Source organism: Heterodontus francisci, chromosome 9 (assembly GCF_036365525.1).
Source record: "Heterodontus francisci isolate sHetFra1 chromosome 9, sHetFra1.hap1, whole genome shotgun sequence".
Lineage (NCBI taxonomy): Eukaryota > Metazoa > Chordata > Chondrichthyes > Heterodontiformes > Heterodontidae > Heterodontus > Heterodontus francisci.
The window spans coordinates 115,320,399-115,338,288 of NC_090379.1; the positions used below are offsets into that span (position 1 = coordinate 115,320,399).

The window sequence follows — 17,890 nt, forward strand, 5'->3', positions numbered from 1 at the left end:
TCTCTCTTTCCGCTGCCTCTTGTTTCATTCACAACTCAAACTCTAATTCCAATTTTCTCATAGTAAGGTCCCTTTCCACTTGAATCTGAGCCAGTGTAATTTTATCCGTTTCAGGTTCCATGCCTGTTCCTTCTGGTTCAGGGACAAGATTAAAATGGCTAGCTAAATTTTTAACGAGTTCAGGTTTCTTTGTTTTTTGTTTGAAAGTGACTCCCACCTTTTATATCTTTAATACTTAATTTATTTAACTTATCATGGGCTATGTCTCCCTGCTCTATAAACTCTTCAGCATTAAATCTGGCCATGTCTTTTGTTTCTTGCACCGTCGAGAAAAAAAGACGGATATGAGAAAACGTGTTTGTTCCTGTTTCCACAGTTTTGGAGGTCAATTGTCCTCCCTTTTCCAAATCTTTTGTTTAGTCTGATTGTTCAGACTCTCGGCTTCGAGCCCTCAATTTGTCACAGACAGGTGGTAAGGGGTGTGGGTTGTTCACACTGTTCACCTCCAAATTGACTGCAGTCGTGTTTTCTTAAAATGATGCTTTTGCCCGAGTGTCACATAAACAGACAAATGACAGGTTTTCTCATTGGTAAAAAAAAAACTATTGAAACAAATCCCGAAATGATCGCAACTGCATTTGCACACACATTCACCCACACATACATAGACAAGAATAGAGAGAAAAGGGTAAGAGGTAGTTTAACGTCCCAAGTGAGGTAAATGTTTCTGGTTCAAAGAAGATTATTGAGTACTCTTGGGAACAAAGGTTTTTTTTAAAAAATTGCAGGTCTGATTATTCAGTCTTGCAGTTGTGGAGGTAGTGTGGAGCTCTAGTGGTTGTTGTACAGCCCAAAGCTGGTGGTGTGTAGTTTGTTACCTTCACAGATGGTTAGTCTCAAAGTCAGTTCATGATGTCTGTGCTGTGGTGGCACAGATTTGTAAAGGCAGATCGTGTTTGACTAACCTAATTGAATTTTTTGATGAAGTAACAGAGAAGGTTGAGGAAAGGAATACAGTGGATGTTATCTATATTGTTTTTAAGAAAGCATTTGATAAATACCACATATAAGGCTGTCTAACAAAAGTGAGGTTCATGGAAGAGAAGGGTCAGGACAGAAAACAGCAAGTCATGGTAAATGGTTATTTTTCAGACTGGAGGATGGCAGACTGTGGTGTTCCCCAGGGTCAGTGCTAGGATCACTGCTTTTTTGGGATATATAAATGAGTATTGCTGAAAATAGAGACATGTAGTCAAACTTTTCGTCTTGCACTCATCAGGACAATCTGCAAGAATACCAATGTAAGGGAAAACAACAACTTATACTGCATGAGAAGAGAGTGCTGAATGGTTAGCAAGTGTACTCTAATTGGTAGAGGCATTGCCATGGAGAATGCACCAGTTTACGGTGACTGACAGTTAACTGCCATACTTTGTTTGAAATTTAAACCAGGCAGCTTGACTCTGATTCCTCAGGGCAATGCCTTGACCAATGAACCAATGAATGCCTGTCACTTATTTTGTTTAGCTGAAACAGGCGCAATGTTTGCACACGTTCTTTCAGTCTGCAAAGAACAAGGCCCTGTGTATTAATACATGTAGCTTCCAGTATGCTCGTTAGTTTGGAGAAGCTGGGCTTGTTCTCCTTGGAGTAAAGGAGATTGAGGGGAAATTTGATAGAAGTATACGAGATTGACTGACAGGTTTAGATAAGGTAGACAAAGAAAAGCTGTTCCCATTAGTTGATGGTACAAAGACTAGGGGACACAGATTTAAGGTTTCAGGCAAGAGATGCAGGAGGATGTGAGGAAGAACTTTTTTAGGCAACGCGTGGTAACGACCTGGAACTCACTACCTATGTGGTTTGTGGAAGTGGAGACGATGAATGATTTCAAAGGAAATGGGATAGACACTTGAGGGAAATAATCTTGCCGGGAAATGGGACTGACTGAATTGCTCTATAGAGAGCTGGCATGGACTCGTTTGGCAGAATGGTCTCCTCCTGTGCTGTAATGACATCATGACTGATGGAGTGGTTGAGGCACATAGCATAGATTAATTTAAGGGGAAGCTGGATAAGTACATGAGGAGAAAGGAATAGAGGGATATGTTGATGGAGTTAGATGAAGAGAGATGGGAGAAGACTCCCGTGGAGCATAAACAGCAGTGTGGACCATTTGAACATAATAACCTATTTCTGTGCCATAAATTCTATGCAAAAATCAAGATCATCTGATCAGCTGTCTCTGCTTCCCATCTTCCCCTAGCTCACCGGGATAATAATTCCCCATGCCCGAACCCTGAATTCACATCTTTCTCCAGCTTCCCTCCTATCTCCCCTCATCTCCTGTCTGAGCTCATCTTGTCCATGAGACCCATCTCCTGCTCACTCAACCCTATTCCCACTAAACTGCTGACCACCCAACTTCCCTTCTTGGCTCCTATGTTAGTTAATATTATTAATGATTCTCTCACCTCAGGTACTGTCCCCCTTCTTTCAAATCTGCCTTAACCCTCCCTCTCCACTCCTCAAAAAACTAACCCTTGATCCCAATGTCCTTGCAAACAACAGCCCATGTCCAACCTCCCTTTCCTCTCCGAAGTCCTTGAACGTTTTCTTGCCTTCCAAATCTGTGCCCATCTTTCCCAGAACTCCATGTTTGGATCCCTCCAATCAGGTTTCTGCTCTGTCACAGTACCAAAATGACTTTATCAAAGTCACAAATTACATCCTATGTGACTGACAAAGGTAAACTATCCTTCCTCATCCTTCTCAAGCTGTCTGCAGCCTTTGACATGGCTGACCACGCCATCTCTCTCCACTGTCATCCGGCTGGGTGGGACTGCTTTCACCTGGTTCCATTCTTATCTGTCTAACCGTAGCCAGGGAATCACCTGTAATGGCTCCTCTTCCCGCTCTCACATCATTATCTCTCGTGTCCCCCAAAGCCCCCTCTTATTTTTCATCCACATGCTGCCCCTTGGTGACGCCATCCAAAAATAAGACATCAGATTCCAAGTGTATGTGGATAATACCCAGCTCTACCTCACTGCTACCTTTATCAGCTCCTCCACTGTCTCTAAATTATTCGACTGCTTGTCCAACATCCAGTACTGGCTGAGCAGAAACTTCCTCCAACTAAACATTGGGAAGACTGAAGCCATTGTCTTCAGTCCCCACTACAAACTTCATTTGCTTGCCACCAACTTCATGCTGAACCAGACTGTTCACAACCTTGCTGTATTTGACCCTGAGGTGAGCTTCCGAACACATACCACTTAGAGTGCTTATTCCCAGACTCTGCCCTTGCCTCAGCTCATCCCTCATCCATATTTTTGTTACCTCTAGTCTTGACTATTCTAACATACTTCTGGTTGGCCTCCCTATTTCTAGCCTCTGCAAACTTAAGGTCATTGAAAACTTTGCTGTTTGTGTCCTAACTCACACAAAGTCATGCTCACCTATCTCTCCATTGCTCTCTGACCTCCATTGATTGCTGGTTAAGCAACCTTTCAATTTTAAGATCCTCATCCTTGTTTTCACATCCCTCCATGAGTTCACCCCACCCCTCCGCCCTCCCACATCTCTGTAATCTCCTCTAGCCTTACTGCGCCCGAGATCTCTACGTTCGGCCAGTTCTGGCCTCTTGAGCATTCCTGATTTTAATCACTCCACTATTGGTGGCTGCGCTTTCACCTGCCTAAACCCTCTCTGCCTCTCTACCTTTCTTTCCTCCTTTACGATGCTCCTTAAAACCAACCTGTTTGTCTGGGCTTTCATCATCTGTCCAAATGTCTCCTCATGTGGATCAGTGTCAAATTTTTGTTTGATAGCACCTTGGGACACTTTGCCATCTTAATGGTGCTGTATAAATGCAAGTTGTTGTAATGTGGAAAGTACATTAACCAGCTGAACCATTAGCACGCTTAAATTTACATTATTGATAAAGATGGTTTATCTTCAGTCCATGACAGTCTCTTTAATTTTTTTTTAACCTTTTCAATTACAGAAAGAGCAAAAGCAACAACTCCTTTACCAGCAGGCCTTGAAGCTCCAACAGGAGAAAGGTCTCTCACTGACCTCTTCCAACGGCTTGGCAGCGCCAATGACTGCCAACAGTGTCCCAACATCTGTCATCGTCAGTAGTGGGATTGGATCTGCAGTGCAAACAAGCAGCATCCTCGTGCCGACAAGCACCGTTCTAATAGAGCCCAAAAACCAAACAATCTTACCTCAGAGTCAGTCCAGCCACCTCCTGCCAGGTTTGGCAAGCCAGGTATGAATTGATTCCAACTCACAGCAGCTTTAATTGCACAATTACATGTTCATTTCCTTTGTCCTGAAGCCAAGCCAGTAAGAGTTCTAACAATAAATCTGTTGTTAAGATTGTGATTTTTGACACTAGAATTATTCATTTATTGAAGCTCAATTTACTGTCTGTCAGATCCTTATTGCTATCCTCCTTCAAAGCAGTAACAAATTGCATTTATATAGCGCCTTTAATGTAGTAAAGCTTCCCAAGGCATGTCACAGGAGTGTAATTAAGACAATAATTTGACTCCTTGCCACATAAGGGGGCAATAGGACAAGTGACCAAAAGCTTGGCCAAAGAGGAGGGTTTTAAGGGGCGCCTTAAAGGGAGGTAGAGAGACAGAAAGGGTTAAAGAGGGAATTCCAGAGCTTAGGGCCCAGGCAGCTGAAGGCACAGCCATCAGTGGTGGAGATTGATAGATTTTTCAGCAGATCTGGCAGCATCTGTCGAGAGAGAAACAGAGTTAAAGTTTCAGGTCGATGATCTGACATCACAAAATCACAAATGTGGCAGTCTTCTCAAAGGCAGAGCTCCAGGCAGTTTTGGTGGATCGGACACGTCCGCAGGATGGAAGACGGTCGCATACCCAAGGACCTCCTGTATGGTGAGGTAGCCGGGACCAGACAACCAGTGGGGCGCCCAGAGCTCCGCTTCAAGGATGCTTGCAAGCTTGACATGAAGGCCCTAAATGTCGAATATCACGCTAGCCGGCGAAAGAGGGAAATGGCGACACATACTGTGGACTGGTGTGTGCTACCACAATGACCAGTTGCTACAGCAGCTTGGCAACTGGCGCCAATGTCAAAAACAACAACTCAGTGTCACTTGGCAGCTTCACATGCAGCACTTGTAACAGAACCTTCGTCTCAAGGATTGGCCTTCACAGCCATCAACAAAAGTGCACCAAGAGAAGACACCCTGCTTAAATGGATTGTTTGCTGCGTGTCCCATCTTTCGTAGATGGAAGAATGCCATCCATACCAGGTATGATCCAGCTTACAGTCATCTGCAGGACTTAACTTCTCTGGTGAACCAATTCGTACAAGGCTACACTGGTGGTGTTAGCTTTTCCTATTCTTGAGTTGGAGCACACCACCACTCCCAGACAACCACTATGTAGCCCCAACAATTTGTCCATTTTGAGAGAAAGATGAAGTCCAAAAACAACTAAATCTGTTATTTATTCTGTAGCCTCTGAGTGGAAAATCAAAACTAACTGCTACTAGAAAGAACAAAGAATTTATAGATATTCAGTTAAAATCCGGCCCCTTTACTGAAACTGCCTACCTTTGTAACATGCTTGTCTCTGCCCCTGCCTCAGCTCATGTAATACTGAAACGCTCATACGTGCTTTTGTCACCTCCAGACGTGACTAGTCCAGTGCTCTCCTGGCCAGCGTCCTTGAATCTACTCTCTGTAGACTTCAGCTCATTCAAAACTCTGCTGCCCATATCTCATGTTCACCCATCATCCTTGTGCTCACTGACTTACATTGGCTCCAAGGCACATTACTCTAATTTTCATCCCTGTTTGTAAGTGCCCTCACCCCTCTCCTGGCTCTCTCTATTGCCTCCTCCAGCGCTTTAACACCCCTACCTGCAACACCCTGCTCTTCTGACTCCAGCTTCTTGTCCATCCCCTCTTTGGTTCGCCATTGGTGGCTGTAACTTCAGCTGCCTGGGCCCCGCACTCTCGCATGCTCTCCCTGCACCTCTCCGCTTACTTGACCTCCTCTAAGACCATCCTTAAAACCCACCTGTTAGACCTGGCTTTTGATCACTCTGGCTAATATTTGCTGATACCTTTGGCTCAATACCCATTTTTTTCTCTTACATCTCTGTGAAGCAGCTCGAGATGTTTTTCTGTGTTAGAGATGCCATATAAGTGCAGGTTGCTGTGGTTTGGTGGCTGCAAATTTCAGTTCAAGAATTTTTGCAATTTGTTAATTTTTGTTCCTTTCTGATCTATGTTGCTTATTTATGTTCAAATTAGAGGACATTTATGACAATATTAAAAACATTGCTGTTAATGGTAAAGTTAAAAGCAAATTATGATACACATATTTTCAATGGGCGGCACAGTGGCGCAGTGGTTAGCACCGCAGCCTCACAGCTCCAGCGACCTGGGTTCAGTTCTGGGTACTGTCTGTGTGGAGTTTGCAAGTTCTCTCTGTGTCTGTGTGGTTTTCCTCCGGGTGCTCCGGTTTCCTCCCACAGCCAAAGACTTGCAGGTTGATAGGTAAATTGGCCATTGTAAATTGCCCCTAGTGTAGCTAGGTGGTAGGAGAATGGTGGGCATGTGGTAGAGAATATGGGGTTAATGTAGGATTAGTATAAATGGGTGGCTGTTGGTCAGCACAGACTCGGTGGGCCGAAGGGCCTGTTTCAGTGCTGTAACTCTAAAATAACATTTTTTTAAAGCCATCACTTTTTTAAGTGTTCATGGTTTAAAGCATCAGAAGCCCCTATTCCAAGGATTTGTTTAATTATTTAAAAAAAATTTAACAACTTAAATTATGGGATAGGGAGCCACAAATCCAAGTTTGCTGATGACAAAAAGGTAGGCAGGGGGTAGGCAGGAAAGTGGAGTTGAGTCCTCAAACAAATCAACCATGATCTGATGGCATGACGGAGCAGGCTCGAGGGGCTGAATGGCCTACTGCTGCTCCTAGTTCGTATGTTTGTATAGGCAGCATCGTAAGCAGTGTAGATGAAAGCATAAAATTATAAAGAGATATTGATAAGTGAATGGACAAAACTGTGGCAAATGGATTTCAGTGTAGGCAAATGTGAGGTCAGGCACTTGGACCTAAAAAAAAAATAAAGTAGATTGCTTTCTAAATGGTGCAAAGCTAGAAGCATGGCGGCCCAAAGAAACTTAGGGGTCCATGTACATAGATCATGAAAATGGCATGAACAGGTGCAGAAAATAATCACCAAGGCTATTGGAATGCTGGCCTTTATATCTACTAGGACTAGAATACAAGAGGGTTGAAGTCAATGCTTCAGCTATATAAAGCCCTGGTTACTGGAGTACTGTGAGCACCACACCTTAGGAAGGTGTTACAGCCGCATGGTGAGGGGTGTGGGTGGTTCCCACTGTTCAACTCCCACCTGATCGCAGCAAGTGTTTTTGTTATTAGGGTTTTAACCCTTTTGTGTTTTATTTGTCCAATAAGCAGACAATGACAGGTTTTCTTGTAGATCTAAAATGTAAGATTCATTAATTATTGAGCAATATGCCTTATCCTGAAATTGTCGCAGCTGCACCCACTCATGCATTCACTCATGCACACCCACAAAAGAAGGAACCAATAGAGAGGAAAAGAGAGAAGTGTCTTGAAGTGGGGTAGGGTGTCGGGGTTTACGGTAAACCTGTTGAATTCTCTTGGAGGTCAAGCTCTCTTCAGTTGCAGTGCTGAGGTGTTTATAGATTTCTCTGGTTGAAAGTTCAGTTTGAGGACGGAGGATCACTTCCAGTTCACTACTGCAGAAGTTGAAATTAAGAATTCGCAGCAGGGTGCCTCCCTTCTTGCATGTTGGATTTTGTCGCAGCTGGATAGCTTTGGTGATGCTTTGTCTTGGGTCTCTCTCCTCTGTCCAGACAGCTACTTTTAAGGTCAAAAATGGTTTCACACCTTTGTCTCTGTTGGGAGACACAGATCTTCCCTGGGGTGACCAACAATGGCCCAGGATGTGGCTACTTCACACCTTCTTTGTTTCAGAAGAACCCATTCAATTGGAAAATGCCTCCTGATGGGTTTAGCATGGGTGCAATTGACATCTCTTAGCTTGGAATGTATTCTTTTGTGCATTCCAGACAGTAGACAGATTGAATATACAAAGCCAGGTCTTTTGACCTTTGGCAGCCATTTTTAGCACATTGTACACTTTAAAAAAAAAGAAAAGTCTATTTTTATGACTCTTCAGGTTGAGTTCTTGTCGTTTAAATTGCTGTATTTTATGTGAGAGTCACAAAGGATATATTGGTGCAATGTAGATTTATTGGAATGATACCTGGTCTCCAAGGGTTAAATTATGAGGAGAGATCACACAAACTATGGTTGTATTTCCTGGAATTTGGAAGATTAACAGGTGATTTACTTGAAGTTTTCAAGATATTAAGGGGTATAGGGTAGATAGAAATATTTCTGCTGGTTTGGGAGTCTAGGACCAGGGGGCATTTCTAAAAATTAGAGCCAGACCTTTCAGGAGTGAAATTAGGAAACACTTTTACATGCAAAGGGTGGTAGAAGTTTTGAACTGTCTTCACAAACGGCAATTGATGCTAGCTCAATAGTTAATTTTAAATCTGGGATTGATAGATTTTTGTAAACCAAAGCTGTTAAGGGATATGGAGCAATGGCGGGTATGTGGACTAAGATCACAGATCAACCATGGTCTCATTGAATGATGGAACAGGCTCGAGGGCCTAAATGGTCAACTCTTATTCCTATGTGCATAAGGAGGTCTGGATTAAAGCATAAAGCAGTATGTTCTAGAGCCAACTATGGAACAGGCTATTCTAGACCTGGTAATGTGCAATGAGACAGGAGTAGTCAAAAACTTCATGGTAAAGGAGCCTCTAGGCGACAGCGATCATAACATACTAGAATTTCATGTTCGGTTTGAAAAGGAGAAGAGTGGGTCTAAGACTAGCGTTTTCAGCCTAAGCAAAGCAAATTACAAGGGTATGAAGTCAGAGCTAGCTAAAGTGAACTGGGAAACTAGGTTAAAAGGTAGGACCGTAGAGATGCAGTGGCAGACTTTTAAGGAGATATTTAATAACTCTCAGCAAAGATTTATCCCAGTGAGAAAGAAAGATTCTTTGAGAAAAATGCATCATCCATGGCTAAATAAGGAAGTTAAGGATAGTATCAAATTGAGAGAAACACTGTAGAAATCTGCAAAGATTATTGATAGGTCAGAAGATTGGACAGATTTTAAGAACCAGCAAAGAATAAAATAAAGAGGGAGAAAGCAAAGTATGAGAGAAAACTAGCTAGTAATATAAGAAAAGATAGTCAGAGTTTCTACAAGTATTTCAATAGGAAAAGAGTAACTAAAGCTAGAGTTGTTACTCTAGAGAGAGCGTCTGGGAAATTGATAACAGAAAACAAGGAAATGGCGGAGGCGTTGAACAGGTACTTTGTCTGTGTTTTCACTGTAGAAGACTTAGAAAACCTGCCAAAGATACTTGAAAATCAAGAGGTGAAAGGGAGGGAGGAACTTAAAACAATCACCATCGACAGGGAAAAGGTGCTGGGAACTATTAGACCTGAAGCCTGACAAGTCCCCAAGACCAGATGGCCTGCATCCCAGGGCCGTAAAAGAAGTGGCTGCAGAGATAATAGAGGCTTTGGTTATAATCTTCCAAAATTCCTTTGATACTGGAAGGATCCCAGCAGATTGGAAAATAGCATTATTCAAGAAAGGAAGGAGACAGAAAGCAAGAAACTCTAGGCCAGTTTGCCTAACATCTGTCGTAGGGCAGTTACTAGAATCCATTATTAATGACGGTATAGCAGGATACTTAGAAAATCATCATGGGATCAGGCAGAGTCAACATGGTTTTGTGAAAGGGAAATTGTGTTTAACTAATTTAGAGTTCTTCAAGGAAGTAACAGACAAGGTAGATAAAGGGAACCTGTAGATGTGGTTTACTTAGATTCCCAAAAGGCATTTGATAAGGTGCCAGATCAAAGGTTACTACACAAGAAAAGAGCAAATGGTGTAGGGGGTAACATATTAGCATGGATAAAGGACTGGTTAGCTAACAAGAAGCAGAGACTAGTGAAAAATGGGTCTTTTTTGGGTTAACAAGCTGTAATTAGTGGAGTGCCACAGGGATCAGTGCTGGGGCCTCAACTATTTACAATTTATGTCTGTGACTTGGATGAAGGGACTGAATGTATGGTAGCTAAATTTGCTGATGACACCAAGATAGGAAGGAAAGTAAGATGTCAAGAGGAGGGAAAGAGTCTACAAAAGGATATAGATAGGTTAAGTGAGTGGGCAAAAATTTGGCAGATGGAGTATAATGTGGGAAAATGTGAACTTGTCCACTTTGGCAGGAAGAATAGAAAAGCAGTATAATATTTAACTGGTGTCCTTGTACATGAATCACAAAAGGTTACAGAGCAGGTACAGCAAGTGATTCGGAAGGCAACTGGAATATTGGCATTTATTGCAAGGGGAATCAAGTATGAAAGTAGGGACGTTTTACTGCAGCTGTACACCACATCTGGAGTACTGTGTACAGTATTGGTCTTCTTATTTGAAAAAGGATGTAATTGCGTTGGAAGCAGTTCAGAGAAGGTTCACTTGACTAATTCTGGGGATAAAGGGCTTATCTTATGAAGAAAGGTTGAACAGATTGGGCCTATACCTATTAGAATTTAGAAGAATGAGAGGTGATCTTGGGCACAGTTTAAGAATAAGAGGTCTCCCTTGTAAAGTGAAGATGAGAATTTTTTTCTCTCCAAGGATCGTTAGTCTGTGGAATTCTCTTTCCCAGAAAGCAATGGTGGTTGGGTCATTGAATTTATTCAAGGCTGAGTTAGATAGATTTTTGATAGACAAAGGAGTCAAGGGTTATGGGCAGAGGCAGATAGGAAAGTGGAATTGAGACCACAACCAAATTAGCCATGATCTTATTGAATGGTGGAGCAGGCTTAAAGGGCCAAATGGCCTACTTCTGCTCCTAAGTCCTTTGTTCCCTATGTTCCATAGGTCTAATCCAAGTTTAGAAATCCAGTGCAGCCTTTGCGTTCCTTCTAGTTCCGCAGTATGCAATCCATGTTGTTACAACAGACTGCTCCTGTCAAAGTCCCCAATCAAAATATACGATTCTGATTGTGGTGGGACTGATGCACTGTTAATTCAATCCCATCACTCGGCTAACATATAATTTAAACTTTCCAAATTAAAGAAAGACCCAGCCATATTGTACCATCTATTAACCCTCGAATGAGACTAACCAAACCAGGTGTCTTTAAATCAACAAATTAACTCATTAATTAGAAGAACTAAATTCTTAAACACTGTGAAGATATAAACAACATTTAAAATAGAAAAATTAGAGTCCTTACAAATAGGGCGGCACAGTGGCGCAGTGGTTAGCACCGCAGCCTCACAGCTCCAGCGACCCGGGTTCAATTCTGGGTACTGCCTGTGTGGAGTTTGCAAGTTCTCCCTGTGTCTGCGTGGGTTTTCTCCGGGTGCTCCGGTTTCCTCCCACAAGCCAAAAGACTTGCAGGTTGGTAGGTAAATTGGCCATTATAAATTGCCCCTAGTATAGGTAGGTGGCGGGGAAATATAGGGACAGGTGGGGATGTGGTAAGAATATGGGATTAGTGTAGGATTAGTATAAATGGGTGGTTGATGATCGGCACAGACTCGGTGGGCTGAAGGGCTTGTTTCAGTGCTGTATCTCTAAACTAAACAGTCCAATGTTGCTTGAAGTCCTCCCGGAATGTTGCTTGAAGTCCTCCCGGAATGTTGCTTTCCTTCTCCAGCGAATTTCAACAATATACGACTTGCAAACTCTTTCAGTGGAATCAAGCTGACTTTAGAGTTTTTGAGGGATAAAAGATTGTCACAGTCTAACTTCCCTTTCTTCTATTTAAATCACCAGAGATCTCTGTTTTGGCTTGACTTTTTCTTAGAATCTTGAGAGATAATAATTAAACAGACTAAGCATAGAACATAGGAGCAGGAGTAGGCCATTCGGCCTGTCAACCTATTCCTTCAGTTTAAATGGTTGAAAGCTCTTTTTCCAGGTGCTGTCATCACAGCTGTGTCGTCTGTCTGTGTCTGTTAGAACAAACTGTCTTCAACTCAAAGCCAGTTCAAAACTGAATTGTAACAATTGCATGAGACTCACTCCCAGTGGCTGTTTCTATGGTAACGGGAATGCACCCTTTGACTGGAAGTCTCCAAATGGCTGTTTCTAAGGCAACAAAAATGCACCTTCCTATAACTCCTGAGGCATGCTGTTTCTTAAAGCAATACCGATCCCTTGCAAGCCTTAAAGGCAAACCGTATCTTCCTGGAAGCTAAACTACAGGACCATGACAACGTACAAAGGATATGTGTCATATACGCATCAGGATTCAATGGGTTGTGGGAGCCCATAAAACCCTTCCGCCATATAGGATAAACCATGTTATTGGCTGGTGTGAAGATGGTTGCAACCATGGAAGGTGTGTTCACGATGTGACCTGTCAGCCTGTTAATCAGCCTGCAAATCTTCCCAGAACTTCATACTGTTTTCCAGGGGAAGAGCATGAAGATTTGAAAACAACAGTCTCAGGATTCAGATGCCGTGATCAGATAATACAAATACATCATCTCTTATTTGAAAGGCTTACTTCAGGAGCTACTCTGTTGTTGAAGATCCTTTTATATAGGATTGCAGTTTCAAAAGAATCTTGAGTATTAGCCCTGACTCAGTGGTAGCATCAATGCCTTTGGCAGAAAGTAGAGTGTTCGAGTCCCTCTCCAGAGACTTGAGCACTTAATCCAGGCTGACACTCCAGTACTGAGGGAGCGCTGCACTGTCGGAGGTGCCGTCTTTCAGAGGAGACGTTGAACCCAGGTCCAGTCTGCCCTCTCAGGTGGATGTAAGAGATCCCATGGCACTATTTTGAAGGAGAGCAAAGAAGATCTCCTGGCCTGAAGCCAATATTTATCCCTCACTTATCACATTGCTGTTTGTGAGATCTTGCTGTGTGAAAATTGGCTGCTGCGTTTTCTACGATACACCATGACTACCCTTCAAAAGTACTTCATTGGCTGTCCGGCGCTTTGGGACCACCTGAGTTTGTGAAAGGCGCTATCGAAATGCAAGTTCTTTCTTTCTAAGTAGGCCCCTGTCTGGCAGGGAGGTGAGGTGGGATGTGGAGACCCTCCCAATTTCCATTTTGCACAGTTAAAGTGGCGTGGGGTGGGAATGAGGCACGAACTCCCTTCTTCCAACCATTTTAATGACCCAGCTACACCATTCAACTAGAGGCCTGGGAGTTATGGCCCATTCACCTTCTGTACTGCAGGATGGTGCATGGACTTGAGATAAGGAAAGAGAGAAAGGTTCGCTGGTACCGTCCACACTGCATTGGCCTGCCAAAAGCGGTGAGTGGTAAAACCATCACGGGTTACAGAAACCCCACACTCCAAATCCTACATTGTTAAAATGTACACAGAACAATGCTGACAGTTACATTGATTTTAATGTATTTGAATCACACCCTTAACTGTTCATATATGAAACTGTCATGCAGGCCCCCACCTGCCAAGAATGAGACATTTTTTTCACGCTTTTTTAAACTGTTACTGGAGTAAAGAAAGAACTTGTTTTTTTAAAAAATCCACCAGACCCTTGAGTGGGCAGACATTTTTGCATAGTAACAAAGGACTAAGGGGCCATTCCCTGCTCCAATTTAATCTACATTGGACCTTTGATTACCAGATGTTAAAGGTGGAGAGGCTAGCATTCCAGGTTAACTGCTAAGATGGCCGAATACACAAACAGGCGTGGTCAGACCAGTTTAGTCACATGACTAACTGTTGGAGTTTTTTGAATTTGAACTTGCCACAGAGAATTTGAACTCAGAAAGCTTTTTGCTCCTGGACTGAAAAGACCTCTCTCCTGTCTGCTCTCATCTCACTCTCACCAGCTTTGGAATCCATTGAAGACACAGAAACCCAAAGAGAGAAAAGTCTCCTACAGTGAACAAGTTTGAAGAAGAATACTGGGCTTCAATGAAAAGCAAGAATTACCTACAGAAGGACTATAGTGAGCTCAAAGCACAGTAACAAGAAACTCTTGTGATATTGCCTCAAACCTCTCCACTATTTATCTTCTCTTTTCTGTCTCTATTTGCATGTGCGTATCGTGTATACATGCAAGCGTGGGGCATGGCGTGTATCCATAGGTGTTAACTGAATAAGTTTTAATAAATTTCACTTTTCTTCTTTAAACCTAAGAAAGCCTGGTTGTGATCATTTCTGTGCCTTATAATTGGAACAAGGATTCACCAAGGGGGAGCTCAAAACATAGTGTGTTTAAAAATTAAATCCTCGTACAATAAGACCAGGTGGAGACTGAAAGAGACCCTTAGACACCTTTCTCTTTATTGTTTAATTCATTTTGCCACTGTAATGTCAGGATACGTTTGAGGATTTCAAACGCTCTCCATCAGCAACAAAGGTGCGAGAAGTTTACTGAGTTGCCCGAAGTAGAGGGGCGCTTTGTACGGTGCCTTTGAAATTGACTCCTACTGTGATGGCAAATGGTGAGCTTTTACTTTTCTGGTATAAACATGAATGCCATGTTAGGACTGTAATGTACACTGAGAAACAAAATCAATCTGCTTTCAAAACCAAGGATATTTCTTTTTTACATGATAAACTGTATAATTAAGCCTAGACATTGTTCTGAATTAACAAAGCAATGAATCTGAGCCCACAGTCAAGTCTTGCCTCATGTGAAACATGGAGCAGCAGGTTGCCATTTCTTGTAAAGGAGAAATATTTCAGCCTTTCCTTATTTCTGGGTGGCCATGCCCTGCTCGGTGGCTGTACCTCTGTAGAAGCAACAAGTCTGATGCTGTGTTAAGTGTGAGAATCGTGCTCAGGTTTTTACTTCTCAGAAGTTCATTTATTTTCACCTTGCATTGTCTTACTTGAAGGTTTAAATTGTCTTGCCTTTGCATTTGGAGGTACACGGGAAGCCCCCATGGGATGTGGGTGTCACTGGCCAGGACAGCATTTATTGCCCATCCCTAATTGCCCGTGAGAAGGTGGTGGTCAGCCGCCATTTAAATGTGCTAAGAGGTAATTAATTCTGACTTCAACCCAGCATTCTGGCTTTAACAGCCAGTGCATGGGTTTCCCGAGCTGTGTGAAACTCGCCAGAGTCAACAAGGTGGAAGCACAGCAGGGATTAATGGCTCTGTGAAATTGACTGGTTCGAAAGCCTTTAAAGACTGAAATTGTACAGCTGCTTCCTTGCCTAGATAAAAGGCTTTTGCTCACAGGACTTGTTCTGAACATGTGCTTTCACTGCTTTGCATGCAATTTCCAACAATTTGGGAGTCATTTCTGCTATTTTGTAGTTTACTCACCTTGATCTGCACTTCCCTGCTGTCAACCTTCACTGCAGCATGGGAGCAACTTATCTTGGACCTCTGATGAGGAACAAGAGGAGCAGCAACACAAATACCAGGAGCAGCACGAACAACAGCAGCAGCAGCAGCAGCTGCCTTCTCAGCTACATTGCACTCCACAGTACAGAGCTCCAGCTTGAAGGAAGCAATACCCCCAGCATAGGGTATACAGGCAGAGGATCAGCTTTCTTGAATAGAATCATAGAATTGTTACAGTGCAGAAAGAGGCCATTCAGCCCATCATGTCTATGCCAGCTCTCTGCAAGAGCAACTCAGCTCATCCCACTCCCCCATCCTTTCCCCATAGCCCTGCAAATTCTTTTCTGTTCAGGTGCTTAACCAGTTCCCTTTTGAAAGCCACGATTGAATCTGCCTCCACCACGTTCTCGGGTAGTGCACTCCAGATCCTGACCACTCACTGCGTAAAAAAGCTTTTCCCAATGTCGCCATTGCTTCTTTTGCGAGTCACCTTAAATTGGGGCACATAAACCCACGGGTTCCTCTGCTCCTGCGCCCTCTTTAGAATTGTACCCTTTGTTTTATATTGCCTCTCCTTGTTCTTCCTAACAAAATGTATCACTTCACATTTCTCTGCATTAAATTTCATCTACTGTGTGTCCGCCCATTCCACCAGCCTGTCTGTTCTATTGAAGTTGATCACTGTCTCTCTCACAGTTCACCCTACTTCCAAGTTTTGTGCCATCCGCAAATTTTGAAATTGTGCCTTGCACACTTGCATCTAAGTCACCTGTACAGCCACTCTAAGTCATTCATATATATCAATAAAATACAGTGATCCCACTACTAACACCACTATGTACCTTCCTCCAGTTTGAAAAACAACTGTTTACCGCTACTCTGTTTCCTATCACTCAGCCAACATTGAATCCATGCTGCCACTGTCCCTTTTATTCCATGGACCTCAACTTTGGTGACAAGCTCATTGTATGGCACTATATCAAACGCTTTTTGGAAGTCCATACACGCCACATCAAATGCATTATCCTCAGCAATCCTCTGTTACCTAATCAAAAAACTCAATCAAGTTAGTTAAACACAATTTGCCTTTAACAAATCGAAACTGGCCTTCCTTAATTGATCCACATGTGTCCAAGTGACTGTTAATTTTGTCTCGATTATTGTCTTTAAAAGCTTTCTACCACAGATTAAACTGACTGGCCTGTAGTTGCTGGGTTCATTGTTACACCCTTTTTGAACAAGGTGTAACATTTGCAATTCTCCAGTCCTCTGGCACCGCCCTCATATCTAAGGAGGATTAGAAGATTATGGCTAGTACCTCTGCAATTTCCACCCGTACTTCCCTCAGTATCCTCAGATGCATTGCATCCAGTCCTGGTGACTTATCAACTTTAAGTACAGCCAGCATTTCTATTAACCACTCTTTATCAATTTTTAGCCCATCCAGTATCTCAACTACCTCTTCTTTCACCATGACTTTGGCAGCATCTTTTTCCTTGAGTAAGCACCGATCCGACGTACTCATTTAGTACCTCACCCATGCCCTTTGCCTCCATGGGTAGATCCCTGTTTTCGTCTCTAATTGGCTCCACCCCTCCTCTTACTGCCTTTTTACTATTTACATGCCTATAGAAGACTTTTGGATTTCCTTTTATATTGGCTGCCAGTCTCTTCTCATACTCTCTCTTTGCCTGTCTATTCCATTTCACTTCCCCTCTGAGCCTCCTATATACAGCCTGGTTCTCATATTATCTTCTATTATCAAGCTGACATCTGTCAGCTGCCTCTCCTTCTGCTTCATCTTCATCTCCATCTCTTTCAGCATCCAGAGAGTTCCGGCTTTGGTCGCCCTACCTGTCCTGCTTGTGGAAACATACCTTGACTGTACCCAAACCATCTCTTTTAAAGGCAGCCCATTGATCCGTTTCAATTTTGCCAGCCAATCTTTGATTCTAATTTACCTGGGCCATCTGTTCTCACCCCACTGATACTGGCCCTCCTCCAATTAAATATTTTTACTCTAGATTGCTCTTTGTCCTTTTTCATGGCTAACCTAAACCTTATAGTACTATGATCACTGTTCCCTAAATGTTCCCCTACTTACGCTTGTTCCACTTGACTCACCTTATGATTGAGCAACAGTGCCTTGGGGGCTCAGGCTTTCACGGCAGGTAGATGCTAACATCTGCAGCCTCTTGGAACAAGACCTCCTTCCCAGTGGACCAGGTCACATGTCAAGGTCACATGTCAAGGTCACCACAACCCTGAATTTCTTCTCCAGCTCGTTCCAGAGATCTGCTGGTAGCAGTTGCAGGATTTCACAACCTGCTGCCCACAGGTGCATCTCCCTGGTGACTGATGCCATTTAAAAAAATTCTTTCATGGGATGTAGGTATTGCTGGCAAGGCCAGCTTTTGTTGCCCATCTTTAAT

At 43.0% G+C, this 17,890-nt stretch overlaps 1 protein-coding gene across 1 annotated transcript in view; it reads left to right on the top strand.

Moving 5' to 3' along the window:
- The window catches only part of LOC137374003 (BRD4-interacting chromatin-remodeling complex-associated protein-like), a 102,170-nt gene that overhangs the window by 25,019 nt on the left and 59,261 nt on the right, over positions 1-17,890 (top strand). The window contains exon 6 of the mRNA XM_068039748.1: positions 4,010-4,276. Within this exon, the coding sequence (XP_067895849.1) occupies positions 4,010-4,276 (267 nt within the window). The remainder of the gene's footprint in view (positions 1-4,009; positions 4,277-17,890) is intronic.